General features: G+C 39.1%; 1 protein-coding gene across 1 annotated transcript in view; it reads right to left on the reverse strand.

The window, feature by feature from the left end:
- CEP126 (centrosomal protein 126) overlaps positions 1-6,260 on the reverse strand; it is a 112,355-nt gene extending 106,095 nt beyond the window's left edge. Inside the window, exon 1 of the mRNA XM_052653297.1 lies at positions 6,133-6,260. Coding sequence (XP_052509257.1) covers positions 6,133-6,260 — 128 coding nt within the window. The remainder of the gene's footprint in view (positions 1-6,132) is intronic.
- Between the last annotated feature and the right edge of the window lie 7,282 nt (positions 6,261-13,542).

Here is a 13,542-nt window from a genome sequence, read left to right on the forward strand (position 1 = left end):
TCATAGTATTTTTCTGCTTTTAATGATTCCGAAGTTTTAAGAAGTGGTCATTGAATTACCATTTCCAGAACCTCATCATTAGATGTAGATGTATATAAGATTGTATTGAAGTTATATATTGTGAGCATGCCTAGTTGTCTTTTTAGAATAAACTATGTTTAAATCACCTCTCCCCCCAAATAAAGATTTGAAATTCTCTTTAAGAGGTCTATTTAATCAAAATTTTTATAAGATATAAGTGTTAGTGGTAAAATAACATATTAAATAAGTTAAGCAGTACATAATTTGTTAATTCAAAATGTCTTAATTTTAGGATCCTACAGTATTTCAGCAACATAGTAAAAAAAACCTATCCAATACTATATACTTCAAACCAATCACATTTATTTGACTGTTTTAGTCATTTGAAACTTTGTGAATGGGCACTTTCAACTATGTTGCTATTTATCTATTTTTATGCCATTGGCCATAATTAATTTATTATAAAATTTTATACCTTGCCATAAACAAATACATGCACTTGCATACATGATAATTTTACTTAATGTTTCTTTTGAAGGATTTATAAAATTGAAACAAAAAAAAGGAAGGAATCTGGTTCTTTGTTACCATGGAAAAAGCTAAAGAAAGATTTAGCTTCTTCTTCCAACAGAGTAATTTACTAGAAAGAGTCAGACTTCAACAAGATGGCTAACTGCTAAATCACAACATCTCAGTGGAGGAAAGTGCCACATCCTTTCAGGGTACCCAAGATCAACACTGTTGGTGGGAGGAAAGGGAGAAGTTGCTTCAGTTCAGGTGAGAAATATGAAGGAGTATGATGCACGTGGAAACAATTGTGTTCAAGGTTTTAACATGCTTGCAGTCTCACCACAGTAACATAAAGAAAATCACAAATGTAAAGTTTGTAATAATGTTCTGACAACTATATATTGTTAGATTTAATTAAATCTCTCTCTACATATATGCTGCTGCTAAGTTGCTTCAGTCGTGCCTAACTCTGTGCGACCCCATAGACAGCAACCCACCAGGGTCCCCCGTTCCTGGGATTCTCCAGGTAAGAACACTGGAGTGGGTTGCCATTTCCTTCTCCAATGGATGAAACTGAAAAGTGAAAGTGAAGTCGCTCAGTTGTGTCTGACTTCACGACCCCATGGACTGCAGCCTACCAGGCTCCTCCATCCATGGGATTTTCCAGGCAAGAGTACTGGAGTGGGTTGCCGTTGCCTTCTACGCTCTACATATATATATATATAATATTGCCTGCTGAGTTATAAAAGAGGCTTTGCCTTTGCATCTCTTCAAAGTATGGTATTCAAATTTAAAAAATATTAGATGGCTGGTTAAACTTTTATTTTTCATACAAGCTGTACTGTAAAGGTAAGATACTTCCATAAGAACCATAGTTAAATACTTGTTCAAAGAAAGTTTATATATTTATATTAAAAAAAAAAACAACCAACCAACAACAAAACCAAGAAAATCATAGGTTGTAGTACTGGCTAAGTAATACATAATGATTGTAACTTAAAAGGATAGCCTAATATACCCCACCTCATCCTCTCCCAATATAGTATTTTTCTAATTGTAGCTCATTTAGGTTGTTTCAAATATTGTACCACCACTAATAACTATGAATCATATAACCAATACTCTTGTTAAATTATTAGAGCTATCCTGATTCTTTTTCTTCTCTGTACCTTCTTCAACAGCCTTGACTCTGATGCTCTAAATCCCTTGCCCAGACCACTTCAGTAGTCTTTTAACTCATCATATTACTCCTAAACTTGTCATTCCTACATTTGAATGTCCACAAAACCAGCTAAACACAAATCTCACTAGGTCTCTCATTCTTTGCTGTTCTCCAAAATCTCTCTGTTACTTTCATGATAAAATTAGAATACAAGGCATCCTATAATTTGGTCTGTTTTTTCATCTTCATTTTTCAACACTTCCCTACATGACTCTTAGCTCAGTCACACTATCACACTAAGATACTTATTAACAGAACAAGCCATGACATAGTATGCCATTATATTTTGGTACATGCTGGATAACTCTATCCATCCTTTCAGGGACACCTCAAACAGTTCCTACCCTATGAAGCTTTTTCTAACCCTCACTGGATGATATGACACTCTCATGGGTACATCATGTGTATCTCCTCTACATTTCTATAAAATATAATATGCCTGGCATGGCACTTAGAATATGGTAATGGCGTAATGAAAGCTTGCTGAATGATTTCCTTGGAGAAAATTCTCAGCAGATAAACTAAGACAAAAGGTATACATATCTTCATAGCTTTCAGTGTCTCACAGACAAATTGATTTCCAAAAGGGTTATATAAATTAACATGTCATTAGAAATATATGTATATGAGTTAAAACCTCATGAGTATAAGGCAGTACTTTTAAAAAAAGTAAGACCATGTGGGAAGTCAGGTTTTAGTATGTATGCATTAGCAAAACAGAATAATTGTCTTTGTCTTATTTGATACTATATTTTTATTTTCCTCTTTGGTGAATTGTTAGTTCAGAGTCACTGGTCATTCATCTATTGAGAACTTCATTTAAAAAATCAATTTCAGTAAATTCAATAGAGATAGAATAGTGTAAATATTAACCTTCTATCATAATTACAAGTATTTTCTCCAGATAATTCATTTTATTTAATTATACAATTTCCCCTTAAAGTTTTAAATTAACAAGTTATCTTTGAAATACTTTTCATTTGAAATTGGTTCTTGCTTTTCAAAAGGTAAAGTAGCTATATCTTCAAGTTATGAAAAATGTGAAAATCTATTTTCTGTCAGTTTTTCTTTACAATTTTGTATTTATTTTTTATGAACCACCTGGTAGCTCAGAGGGTAAAGAATGTTCCTGCAATGCAGGAGACCTGGGTTCAATCCCTGGGTAGGGAAGATTCCCTGGAGAAGGGCATGGCAACCCACTCCAGTATTCTTGCCTGGAGAATTCCATGGACTGAGAAGCCTGACAGACTACAGTCCATGCCTTTTTTTTTTTTTTTTAATCAGTTCAAGTATATTTTGGAATGAAGTATAAAGTGTAACTCAAGGTAGAGACAGTGAATTTAGACTATTCTTTTTTAGTGGTTTGAATAATGAGACAGGAGATATTAAAACAGTTATAAGAGTTCTTATGATCAAAAGATGTGATTTTTAGTTTTAAGGATAGTCAAGACTAGAGGGTGTTTACAGGCTTTAGGGAAAGAAGGCTGTTAGGGAAGAGTTGGAAGTAAATTGTAATAGAGAGTTAGGATAATTTACAATCCAGGGTTACTGAGAAGAGAGGTGATGAAAACAGGGCATAAGTGAATGGATTAACCTTCTACAGTAAAAGTGATATCCCATCAGTGAGCCTGGAAAAAAAGATAGGGTAGGGGACTGAGGTTGGTGATGGGAGTAGGATGGTTTGTGTTGTTTGTTGGGAGGGACCTGAGGGAGTTTATGCATCCATTCTCTTATAAAATAGTAAAAGAGGCTATTAAGAATGAGGGGAGGTGATCAAGATCTGGCACAGAAATTAATTTAAAATGAACAAGACAGAATTTCGTTCTTGTTCTGGTGAAGCTGAGAACAATCAAACCACAGCAATCTTGTGACTTTTCTCTGATAGATTTTTCACTATTGAGTGAAGGCGCAGAAATATAGGGTGGTAATAGTTATTGGATGGTTGAGAAAGAAGAACAGGAGTACAAAAAACCAAGGATATTGTTGAGAGAATATGTGTAGATAATTAAAAACAGGTTTAAACTGGGTAGGGAATAAAAAGAGGCAAGGTGGATGCTAGGATAAATGGAAGGGGAAAAGACTGGAGATACTTGTGAGAAAAAAGGAGGCATACTGTGAAGGGGACATGAGAGAACTGCCCTCGTTTTTTTGAAAATAAATTTTATTCTATTTTCTTTTGAATTGTTTTAAGAAGTTGAAATTATAGAACTTCATCTAATTTTAATTAGATAAACTTCATGAAGTTTTGTTCTTCCATAGCTTTTGGAGTTAGGAAATTCCAATGCGAGTAGAGAAATACAGCCTCTGAGTACTGAATTCATATTCAGAAGTCACATGTAGAAATTTTACCAAGCCACTTCTTATTTTAAGTCTACAGCTCATTTTAAAAAATTTAGTTATTAATAAATTTGCACACCTACTCTGTACCAGGTATCCAATATGAAACATTACAGACACTGAAAATGTACAATATGACACAAGTACTTAAGTGTTTCTCCAACTAGTAACAATGATATTCTTGATTTACTAGCAACTATATAGATCCAGGTTTGATCCCGGGGTCGGGAAGATCCCCTGGAGAAGGAAATGGCAACCCACTCCAGTACTCTTGCCTGGAAAATCCCATGGACTGAGAAGCCTGGCAGGCTATAGCCCCCGGGGTCGCAAAGAGTCGGACACCACTGAGCGACTTCACTTTCACTTTCACTTTCATATATGTATAAACTAGGAAAAAATGTATATTATATATAATACATATAGATGCATACACACACATACACTAGCAAAAGTTGTTGGATTTTAGCAAAGGCTCAGGGTATCTATTGAAATGATTATTTACAACTTTCTTAATTTTAACTATATATTTAGTATTTAAGTAAATTTTTAGTAATACATTTCTTTATAGGAAACCAACATTATAATTCTGGAATTATATCTATTTGGTTTTGTTCATTTGAGGTACTGCCAAATTTATTTTACAACTATTTCCTTTGTTGTATCAACATTCACACCTTAAAAATTTAAAAATACTAAGTCTATGATCATTTCACTAATGAAAATGATGGAAAGATACACCTTGCCAATGAGCCACTTACAGTGCTTCCCTATTTTCTGATTTACAGATAAATCAGGGTCAGTGTAATAGGAGTTCAGGGTTCAAGTAAACACAATGTCAATGGGGCAGAATCAAATCCATACTGAAAACAATCTGGTTTATTTCAGATTACACCTTGAATCAGGATAGTTTTGAGGAGCAGCAAGGCCAAAAGCCAAAGTGAATGGAGTTAATAATGAATAGATGAAAAGAATTAGAAGCTGTCATTGCAGGTTAGCATTCTGAAAAGTCAACTAAAGCAAGAAGAGATGGGATAAAAGCTTGAGGAAGCATGATCAGAAGAGGAATATTTACCATTATTTAAGCTTTGTATGTACCTGTCTTCCTCACTAGAGTTGTATCCCAAGCACCTAGCCAAAAAAGGAGGCACTAAATGAAAATTGCTTGTTGACTTGCTTTTAAAAGTGCAACTCCCAGAACCGGGAGACAATAAGAAAGTGGGAATTAATTTGAAAAGCAGAGACTCTCTGACAAGAAAGAAGATGATTACACAGCATCATCACTACCAACCAAGTCCTCTGAGAATACAAAGGTTACACTCTAATTATCATAACACTCTCTGAAGGAATAAACATGGTTTACATATTCGGAAAACAGAACTGTTTAACACTTTCAATTTTCTACAATGCAACCAATAATAATGTCAAAGGTGGGCTAGACCAATTCTTAGGTAGGGACAAGTCAGTGATAAACCTGTGCGAAGGCTCCAGGTCCTTTGCTTCTCATTTTCTGTCTGTTGTCTCTCTGACAACAGACTGGGCAGAGGATGGAAAACAAAACAAATTAACCAAATATGTTAGGCTTTAGCAGCTCTGTAAAATAAATGAAGTGTTAGGTTAACTGTTAAGACGGACTATTTCAGGAGACCAAAACATTTTATTTACTTGCGGCATTCTTCTCCAAGCAGCATGAATTATCAGATGGATAATACGAAGTAAAGAACATAATGGCCTAACTCCACAAGAAAACAATCCCCAGAGAACACGTTTACCCATTTCAAAACTCATTAAAAAAAATTTTTTTTTTTTTACTGCAAAGTTGAAAACGGGGGAGATAACAAGGTGGCCGGGAAAGTGGTCCTAGAATAGAAGATGATATTTCAGGTTTAAGGGGAGCAGCGACAGTTGCCGGAGCAAATACCCGCATTAAGATGACTGGCCGGTTTCTCTCATCTAGCATCTGTGATAATGGGAACAGAACAGAAAAAAGATGGGGCTCCCCACTTCCAACACCGCCACCCAGGCAACCACGGCTGGAAGGATACAGGTAGGCGCCAGGTCGGTGACGCCCGCCGCTCAAGCGAGGGCTGAGGGGGGCTTTGACGTGGGTGTCCGAGGATTCAGCGCCCAGTCCTGGGACCGCGCTCCGGGCTCCAGGCCTCCTGGTCAGCATCCTTCACCTCAGCGCCGCCTCCCGGCTAGCCCCCAGAGCCTCCCTCATGGCAGCTCCCGCTGCCTCCTTCGGCCCTCCCAGCACTCCTTCTCTCAAGCCTCGGGTCACTGAGGCGGGAAAGTTGGCCGCCGCAGCTCCGGTTCCCGCACAGCGGCGCTCTCGGCTGTGGTGTCGACGGCAGCTGCCGCAGCGGCGACCTTGCCTGGAAACGGCAGAGGTGGCGACGCCGCCGCCATGTTGACAAGCAACCGACGCCGCGTCCTTCGCGACGGCGACCAGGGTTTGGGGGCGGTGCCCTGGAGGCAGCCAATAGGAGGCGCGGATCCCTCCCCTGTGCCCCGCCTCCCGCCCCCCAACCCGCGAGTTGCCCGCAGGCGGCGGCCAGGAAGCTTGCCTCCTCCGGGACACAAGTCCTCTCAGGAGGACGTGCTGACTTGTGCCTCGGAACCTGACTCCGTTCCACCTCGCTTTTATGAGGCTGTTTTCGTGGGGTTACTAAGAGTGATGAAAGACAGTGAGATGCAAAAATCCACAGACATTGGCAAAGCCACCGTGGGGATTCTGAAATGATTTCCTCCGGGGGTAATTCAGGGTAGAATTTGTTGTTTAACTGCCGAGTGCTGTTGTGTGATTGAAGTTCTGTCTTTCTGGAGCATCACTGTTCCCAATCACCATCTTTTTAAAAAAGCTTTGGGAGTGGAAATTTCCTTTCTCTGCATTCCATCTCTCCCTCCCTGATGCTTCTGCCATTCCGTCTGCAAGTCGTCTTCCTTGCCATTTCCCTACTTATAAGGTCTGCATTTCAAAGACTTTTAATGGTGCCAGCCTTGTTGCCAGATTCTGGAAATAGACCATCAAAGCATCGGCGGCCAGGAAAGTAGTGCAGATTTAATTTAGTAATCTCCTGGGAAGACATGCCAAAACAGATCATCATATTGAAACTGTTTCAGGAGGTATGGAAAATCGAATGGATTTTTGAGCCATCAGTTCAGAAGTTTTGCAAGTAAAAAAATTTGAAAAAAGGCTGAACTTTTTTTTGGAGTTCATTGTAAAAACACATGTGAATTCTGAGTATATTTCAGCGTTTTTTTTTCTTTTTCTTTTTGTGTGGAAAAACCTCCCATTTTGGAAGCAGAATGTATAAACCAAATGAAAATCACTCACCACCATTCAAATGCCTATGCCTTTGTGAATCAATTTGTTCATTTTTAGAGTTCAAAATAATAAACTTTTCCAGTTGAAGCTATTTAAAACAGAGTTTTTGCAAAGTTGGATGCAATGATTCAAACTGGAATGTGTTCTGATTAAAACTGCCACAACAAATCGAGTTTTTACTTAAAACACAAAGCACGTAAGCCCTCTTCAGGACCATGCCAAGAGGACACAATATGTAATCTTGGCAAAGAAAGGCTAACTGTGTACACTAGGAGGATTATCTATCTTTGCAAATTTTAAACTGACTTAGTCACAGGAATTTACATTGATTCTATTCCCACTGGCTATCATCACAAGTCTGTTTCTCTAGAGCCAATCTGAGAGAGAAAAAGCAATGTAGGGCAGTCTTCCCTGGTGGCTCAGTGGTAAAGAATCCACCTGGAATGCAGAAGCCTTAGGATATGTGGGTAGGGAAGATCCCCTGGAGGAGGGCAGGCAACCCCCTCCAGTATTCTTGCCTGGGAAATCTCATGGACAGAGGAGCTTGGTGGGCTACAGCCCATAGGGTAGCAAAGAGTCAGACACGACTGGAGCGACTTAGCATGCAAGTAATATAGGTCAGTAAAGTGCAAATAAAAGTGAATGCTTGCTGTTTGAAGTATTTGGGCATGGTTAGCCTTCCTGATCCAGTACTCTTGCCTGGAAAATCCCATGGACGGAAGAGCCTAGTAGGCTGCAGTCCATGGGGTGGCTAAGAGTCGAACACGACTGAGTGCTTCACTTTCACTTTCATGCATTGGAGAAGGAAATGGCACCCACTCCAGTGTTCTTGCCTGGAGAATCCCAAGGATGGGGGAGCCTGGTGGGCTGCCGTCTATGGGGTAGCACAGAGTTGGACGTGACTGAAGCCACTTAGCAGCAGTAGCAGCAGCAGCCTTCCTGAAAATCTAGCTTTTGCTACATTATCAGTTTTGTATGACATGACTTTTAGGCACCTTATTGTTTTGTCACATGGGGTATTAGCATTAAGAGGCATAATTTGGTTTCTTAGTTTCCTACAAATGCTTGCCCATATAATCATTCTTCATTCAAATGTTGCTTTACAGTGATACTTCAAGAAGGAAAGAAATTTCAAACACAATGTTACCAATTTTTAAAAAAATTACAGGATTTTTTGATCTTTAAATTATTTCCTTCTTCAAAATATTAAATATTTGGATGGTAGATAATTTGAAGCATTTGTAAACTTTATCTTTTGGCAGGAAAGAGAAGTATGATTTAAGCAATAATAATCTACTTCTGCTTTATTGACTATGCCAAAGCCTTTGACTGTGTGGATCACAATAAATGTGGAAAATTCTGAAAGAGATGGGAATACCAGACCACCGGACCTGCCTCTTGAGAAACCTATATGCAGGTCAGGAAGCAACAGTTAGAACTGGACATGGAACAACAGACTGGTTCGAAATAGGAAAAGGTGGACGTCAAGGCTGTATATTGTCACCCTGCTTATTTAACTTATATGCAGAGTCAGTTCAGTTCAGTCACTCAGTCTTGTCCAACTCTTTGCGACCCCATGAATCGCAGCACGCCAGGCCTCCCTGTCCATCACCAACTCCCGGAGTTCACTCAGACTCGCGTCCATCGAGTCAGTGATGCTATCCAGCCATCTCATCCTCTGTCATCCCCTTCTTCTCCTGCCCCCAATCCCTCCCAGCATCAGAGTCTTTTCCAATGAGTCAACTCTTCGCATGAGATGGCCAAAGTACTGGAGCTTCAGCTTTAGCATCATTCCTTCCAAAGAAATCCCAGGGCTGATCTCCTTCAGAATGGACTGGTTGGATCTCCTTGCAGTCCAAGGGACTCTCAAGAGTCTTCTCCAACATCACAGTTCAGAAGCATCAATTCTTTGGGGCTCAGCTTTCTTCACAGTCCAACTCTCACATCCATACATGACTACTGGAAAAACCATAGCCTTGACTAGACGGACCTTAGTCGGCAAAGTAATGTCTCTGCTTTTGAATATACTGTCTAGGTTTGTCATAACTTTTCTTCCAAGGAGTAAGCGTCTTTTAATTTCATGGCTGCAATCACCATCTGCAGTGATTTTGGAGCCCCAAAAAATAAAGTCTGACACTGTTTCTACTGTTTCCCCATCTATTTGCCATGAAGTGATGGGACCAGATGCCATGATCTTCATTTTCTGAATGTTGAGGTTTAAGCCAGCCTTTTCACTCTCCTCTTTCACTTTCATCAGGAGGCTTTTTAGTTCCTCTTCACTTACTGCCATAAGGGTGGTGTCATCTGCATATCTGAGGTTATTGATATTTCTTCCGGCAATCTTGATTCCATCTTGTGCTTCTTCCAGTCCAGCGTTTCTCATGATGTACTCTGCATATAAGATAAATAAGCAGGGTAACAATATACAGCCTTGACGTCCTCCTTTTCCCGTTTCGAACCAGTCTGTTGTTCCATGTCCAGTTCTAACTGTTGCTTCCTGACCTGCATATAGGTTTCTCAAGAGGTAGGTCAGGTGGTCTGATATTCCCATCTCTTTCAGAATTTTCCACAGTTTATTGTAATCCACACAATCAAAGGCTTTGGCATAATCAATAAAGCAGAAGTAGATGATTTTCTGGAACTCTCTTGCTTTTTCCATGATCCAGCGGATGTTGGCAATTTGATCTCTGGTTCCTCTGCCTTTTCTAAAACCAGCTTGAACATCAGGGAGTTCACGGTTCACGTATTGCTGAAGCCTGGCTGGGAGAATTTTGAGCATTACCTTACTAGCATGTGAGATGAGTGCAATTGTGTGGTAGTTTGAGCATTCTTTGGCATTGCCTTTCTTTGGGATTGGAATGAAAACTGACCTTTTCCAGTCCTGTGGCCACTGCTGAGGTTTCCAAATTTGCTGGTATATTGAATGCAGCACTTTCACAGCATCATCTTTCAGTCTTTGAAATATCTCAACTGGAATTCCATCACCTCCACTAGCTTTGTTCATAGTGATGCTTTCTAAGGGCCACTTGACTTCACATCCCAGGATGTCTGGCTCTGGGTGAGTGATCACACCATCGTGATTATCTTGGTTGTGAAGCTCTTTTTTGTACAGTTCTTCTGTGTATTCTTGCCACCTCTTCTTAATATCTTCTGCTTCTGTTAGGTCCATACCATTTCTGTCCTTTATGGAGCCCATCTTTGCATGAAATGTTCCCTTGATATCTCTAGTTTTCTTGAAGAGATCTCTAGTCTTTCCCATTCTGTTGTTTTCCTCTATTTCTTTGCATTGATCGCTGAGGAAAGCTTTCTTATCTCTTCTTGCTATTCTTTGGAACTCTGTATTCAGATGCTTATATCTTTCCTTTTCTCCTTTGCTTTTCTCTTCTCTTCTTTTCACAGCTATTTGTAAGCCCTCCTCAGACAGCCATTTTGCTTTTTTGCATTTCTTTTCCATGGTGATGGTCTTGATCCCTGTCTCCTGTACAATGTCACGAACCTCCATCCATAGTTCATCAGGCACTCTGTCTATCAGATCTAATCCCTTAAATATATTTCTCACTTCCACTGTATAATCACAAGGGGTTTTATTTAGGTCATACCTGAATGGTCTAATGGTTTTCCCTACTGTCTTCAATTTAAGGCTGAATTTGGCAATAAGGAGTTCATGATCTGAGCCATAGTCAGCTCCCGGTCTTGTTTTTGCTGACTGTATAGAGCTTCTCCATCTTTGGCTGCAAAGAATATAATCAATCTGATTTCGGTGTTGACCATCTGATGATGTCCATGTGTAGGTTGCACCTTTATAGATATGAAGCTGAGCATGGAAGAATCGATACTTTTGAACTGTGGTGTTGGAGAAGACTCTTGAGAGTCACTTGGACTGCAAGGAGATCCAACTAGTCCATCCTAAAGTAAATCAGTCGTGAATGTTCATTGGAAGCAGTGATGCTGAAGCTGAAACTCCAATCCTTTGGCTACCTGATGCGAAGAACTGACTCACTGGAAAAGACCCTGATGCTGGAAAGATTGAAGGTGGGAGGAGAAGGGTATGACAGAGAATGAGATGGTTGGATGGCATCACTGTCTCGATGAACATGAGTCTGAGTAAACTCCAGGAGTTGGTGGTGGACAGGGAGGCCTGGCATGCTGCAGTCCATGGGATTGCAAAAAGTCTGACGCAACTGAGCAACTGAACTGAATGGAACCAAAAAATCTCTATATTTTGGTAAAAGAGATAAGTGAATTAAATATAATGATTACTTTTTCACATCAAGAGCCATAAAGTAATTCATTCTTTTATTAAGAAAATAAATATTGACCAGTTACTATGTGCCAAGTACTCTCTAGTGGTGGGATATAGCAGTGAGCAAAACTTCAAAGTCCCTGTGTTCTTTAAGCTTGTATTTATTTTTCTTTCTTACTAGAATATATTAGGTAATGAAAAGTACTATGAGGAAAAATGGAGTAGTGTAGACAGATAGATAACTGATGTCAGTTCTATTTTAGATAGTGTGCTCAGGAAAAGCCTCCCAAAATGGGAAATTTGGGAAGAGGTCTGAATGAATAAAGAAGATTGCCACTCAAATATCTGGATGAAGGTTGTTATTCAGAAGCAGTGGGGGCTTTAAGTACAAAAGGCTCTCAGGGCAGAATTTTAGCTGATATATTCAAGGAACAATAAGGAGACCACTGTATCCAGAACAGAGTGAGGTAGGGGAGGTGTCCTAGGACATGAAATTAAAGCAGTGTATGGGGGATGTCCTCCAAATATGGTGGTGACTTACGTAGTACATAAGGAATTAATATAAAATCCAACTTCCAATGGAGGGAAAGCCATTGGAAAATTTTGAGTAGGAGAGTAAGACCTAGTTTAATCTTTCAAAAGGATCGCTTTAGTGGCTGTGGGGAAACTAGTCTACAGTTGATAACACTAGAAACAATGAGACCAGATTGGATGTTGTTATGGTAGGTTAGTTGAGAGATTATGGAGGCTTTTACTAGGTAGTCAAAGAGGTAGCGAGAAGTTTTCAAAATTTTAACCTGAGTCATTAAGATGTGTAGATGCATGGTTGTGGCAAGTGAGTGGAATTTATTTTAAAAGAAGAGTCAAATGTGACTCTCAGATATGGGACTGGAACCAACCACATAAGGAATATTGCCATTTATTAAAATAGATTGAGTGTGGGAGAAGAAATAAGATTTAAGTTTCAAGTATGTTAAGTGTGAGATGCCTATTAGACACATGACTTTATTAACATGGTTTCAGAAATTGTTAATGGTGTTCTGTTTACAGAAGAAAATATAGTAACCACTTTATGGTTATAAAACATGTTCACGTAGTAATCTAATTTGGATAATGTCATAACCTTGAGAATTATGTGAGGCAGCACGTGATGGACAATTTCTTGAGCTTTCAGTTTCTTCTTGGCTGAGGTTATTTTTTTTCTTCTACCAAAGTATTTTCTTGCTGAGGCTATTACTTTTTCTGCTGAAGTATTTTCTTGCTCAAGTAAAAATTTCCTGAATTTGTCTGTGGGCAAGCTGTGAAAGAACAAAGTATTTTAATGTCTGGCTGGTTTAAAATTACTAAAATTCTGCCATCTTCTTTTCAATTTTATAAGACTTCAACTAGAAATTTAAGATTAAAGATTAATACTAGAAAATAATGATGACAATAAAAATAATAATGATACCACCTAATACTTGAATACTTGTCATTTCTCTTGCACTGTGCCTAGTGCTTACATACATCAAATAATTGAATCCACACGACAATCCCCATTCTACAGAGAAAGTAAGCTATCATATTAGGTAACTATGCCCAAGTTTCCAGAGCAACGGAGTGGTGAATCAAGATTCATCCAAGAATGCCGGTACCAGAGCCAGCACTCTCAACTACCCCATATTGCCTGTTGGGAGAAACAGAAAATTTCAGCAGAATAAGAGATGAGAGTGCTTGCGTTTAAGCAGAGGGTAGTGAGGATGTAAAGTAAGAAAATAATCTAAGATATTACTTCCTTAATTACTACCTTAATACCTAGACCATACCACTCACTATGCAAGTGCCATAAAAACTGTCATCTCTACCTTGTGGTTCTTGGGCTAGGAATGGAAATGGAGATAATAA

This window comes from Budorcas taxicolor, chromosome 15 (genome assembly GCF_023091745.1).
Source record: "Budorcas taxicolor isolate Tak-1 chromosome 15, Takin1.1, whole genome shotgun sequence".
In the NCBI taxonomy this organism is placed as follows: domain Eukaryota; kingdom Metazoa; phylum Chordata; class Mammalia; order Artiodactyla; family Bovidae; genus Budorcas; species Budorcas taxicolor.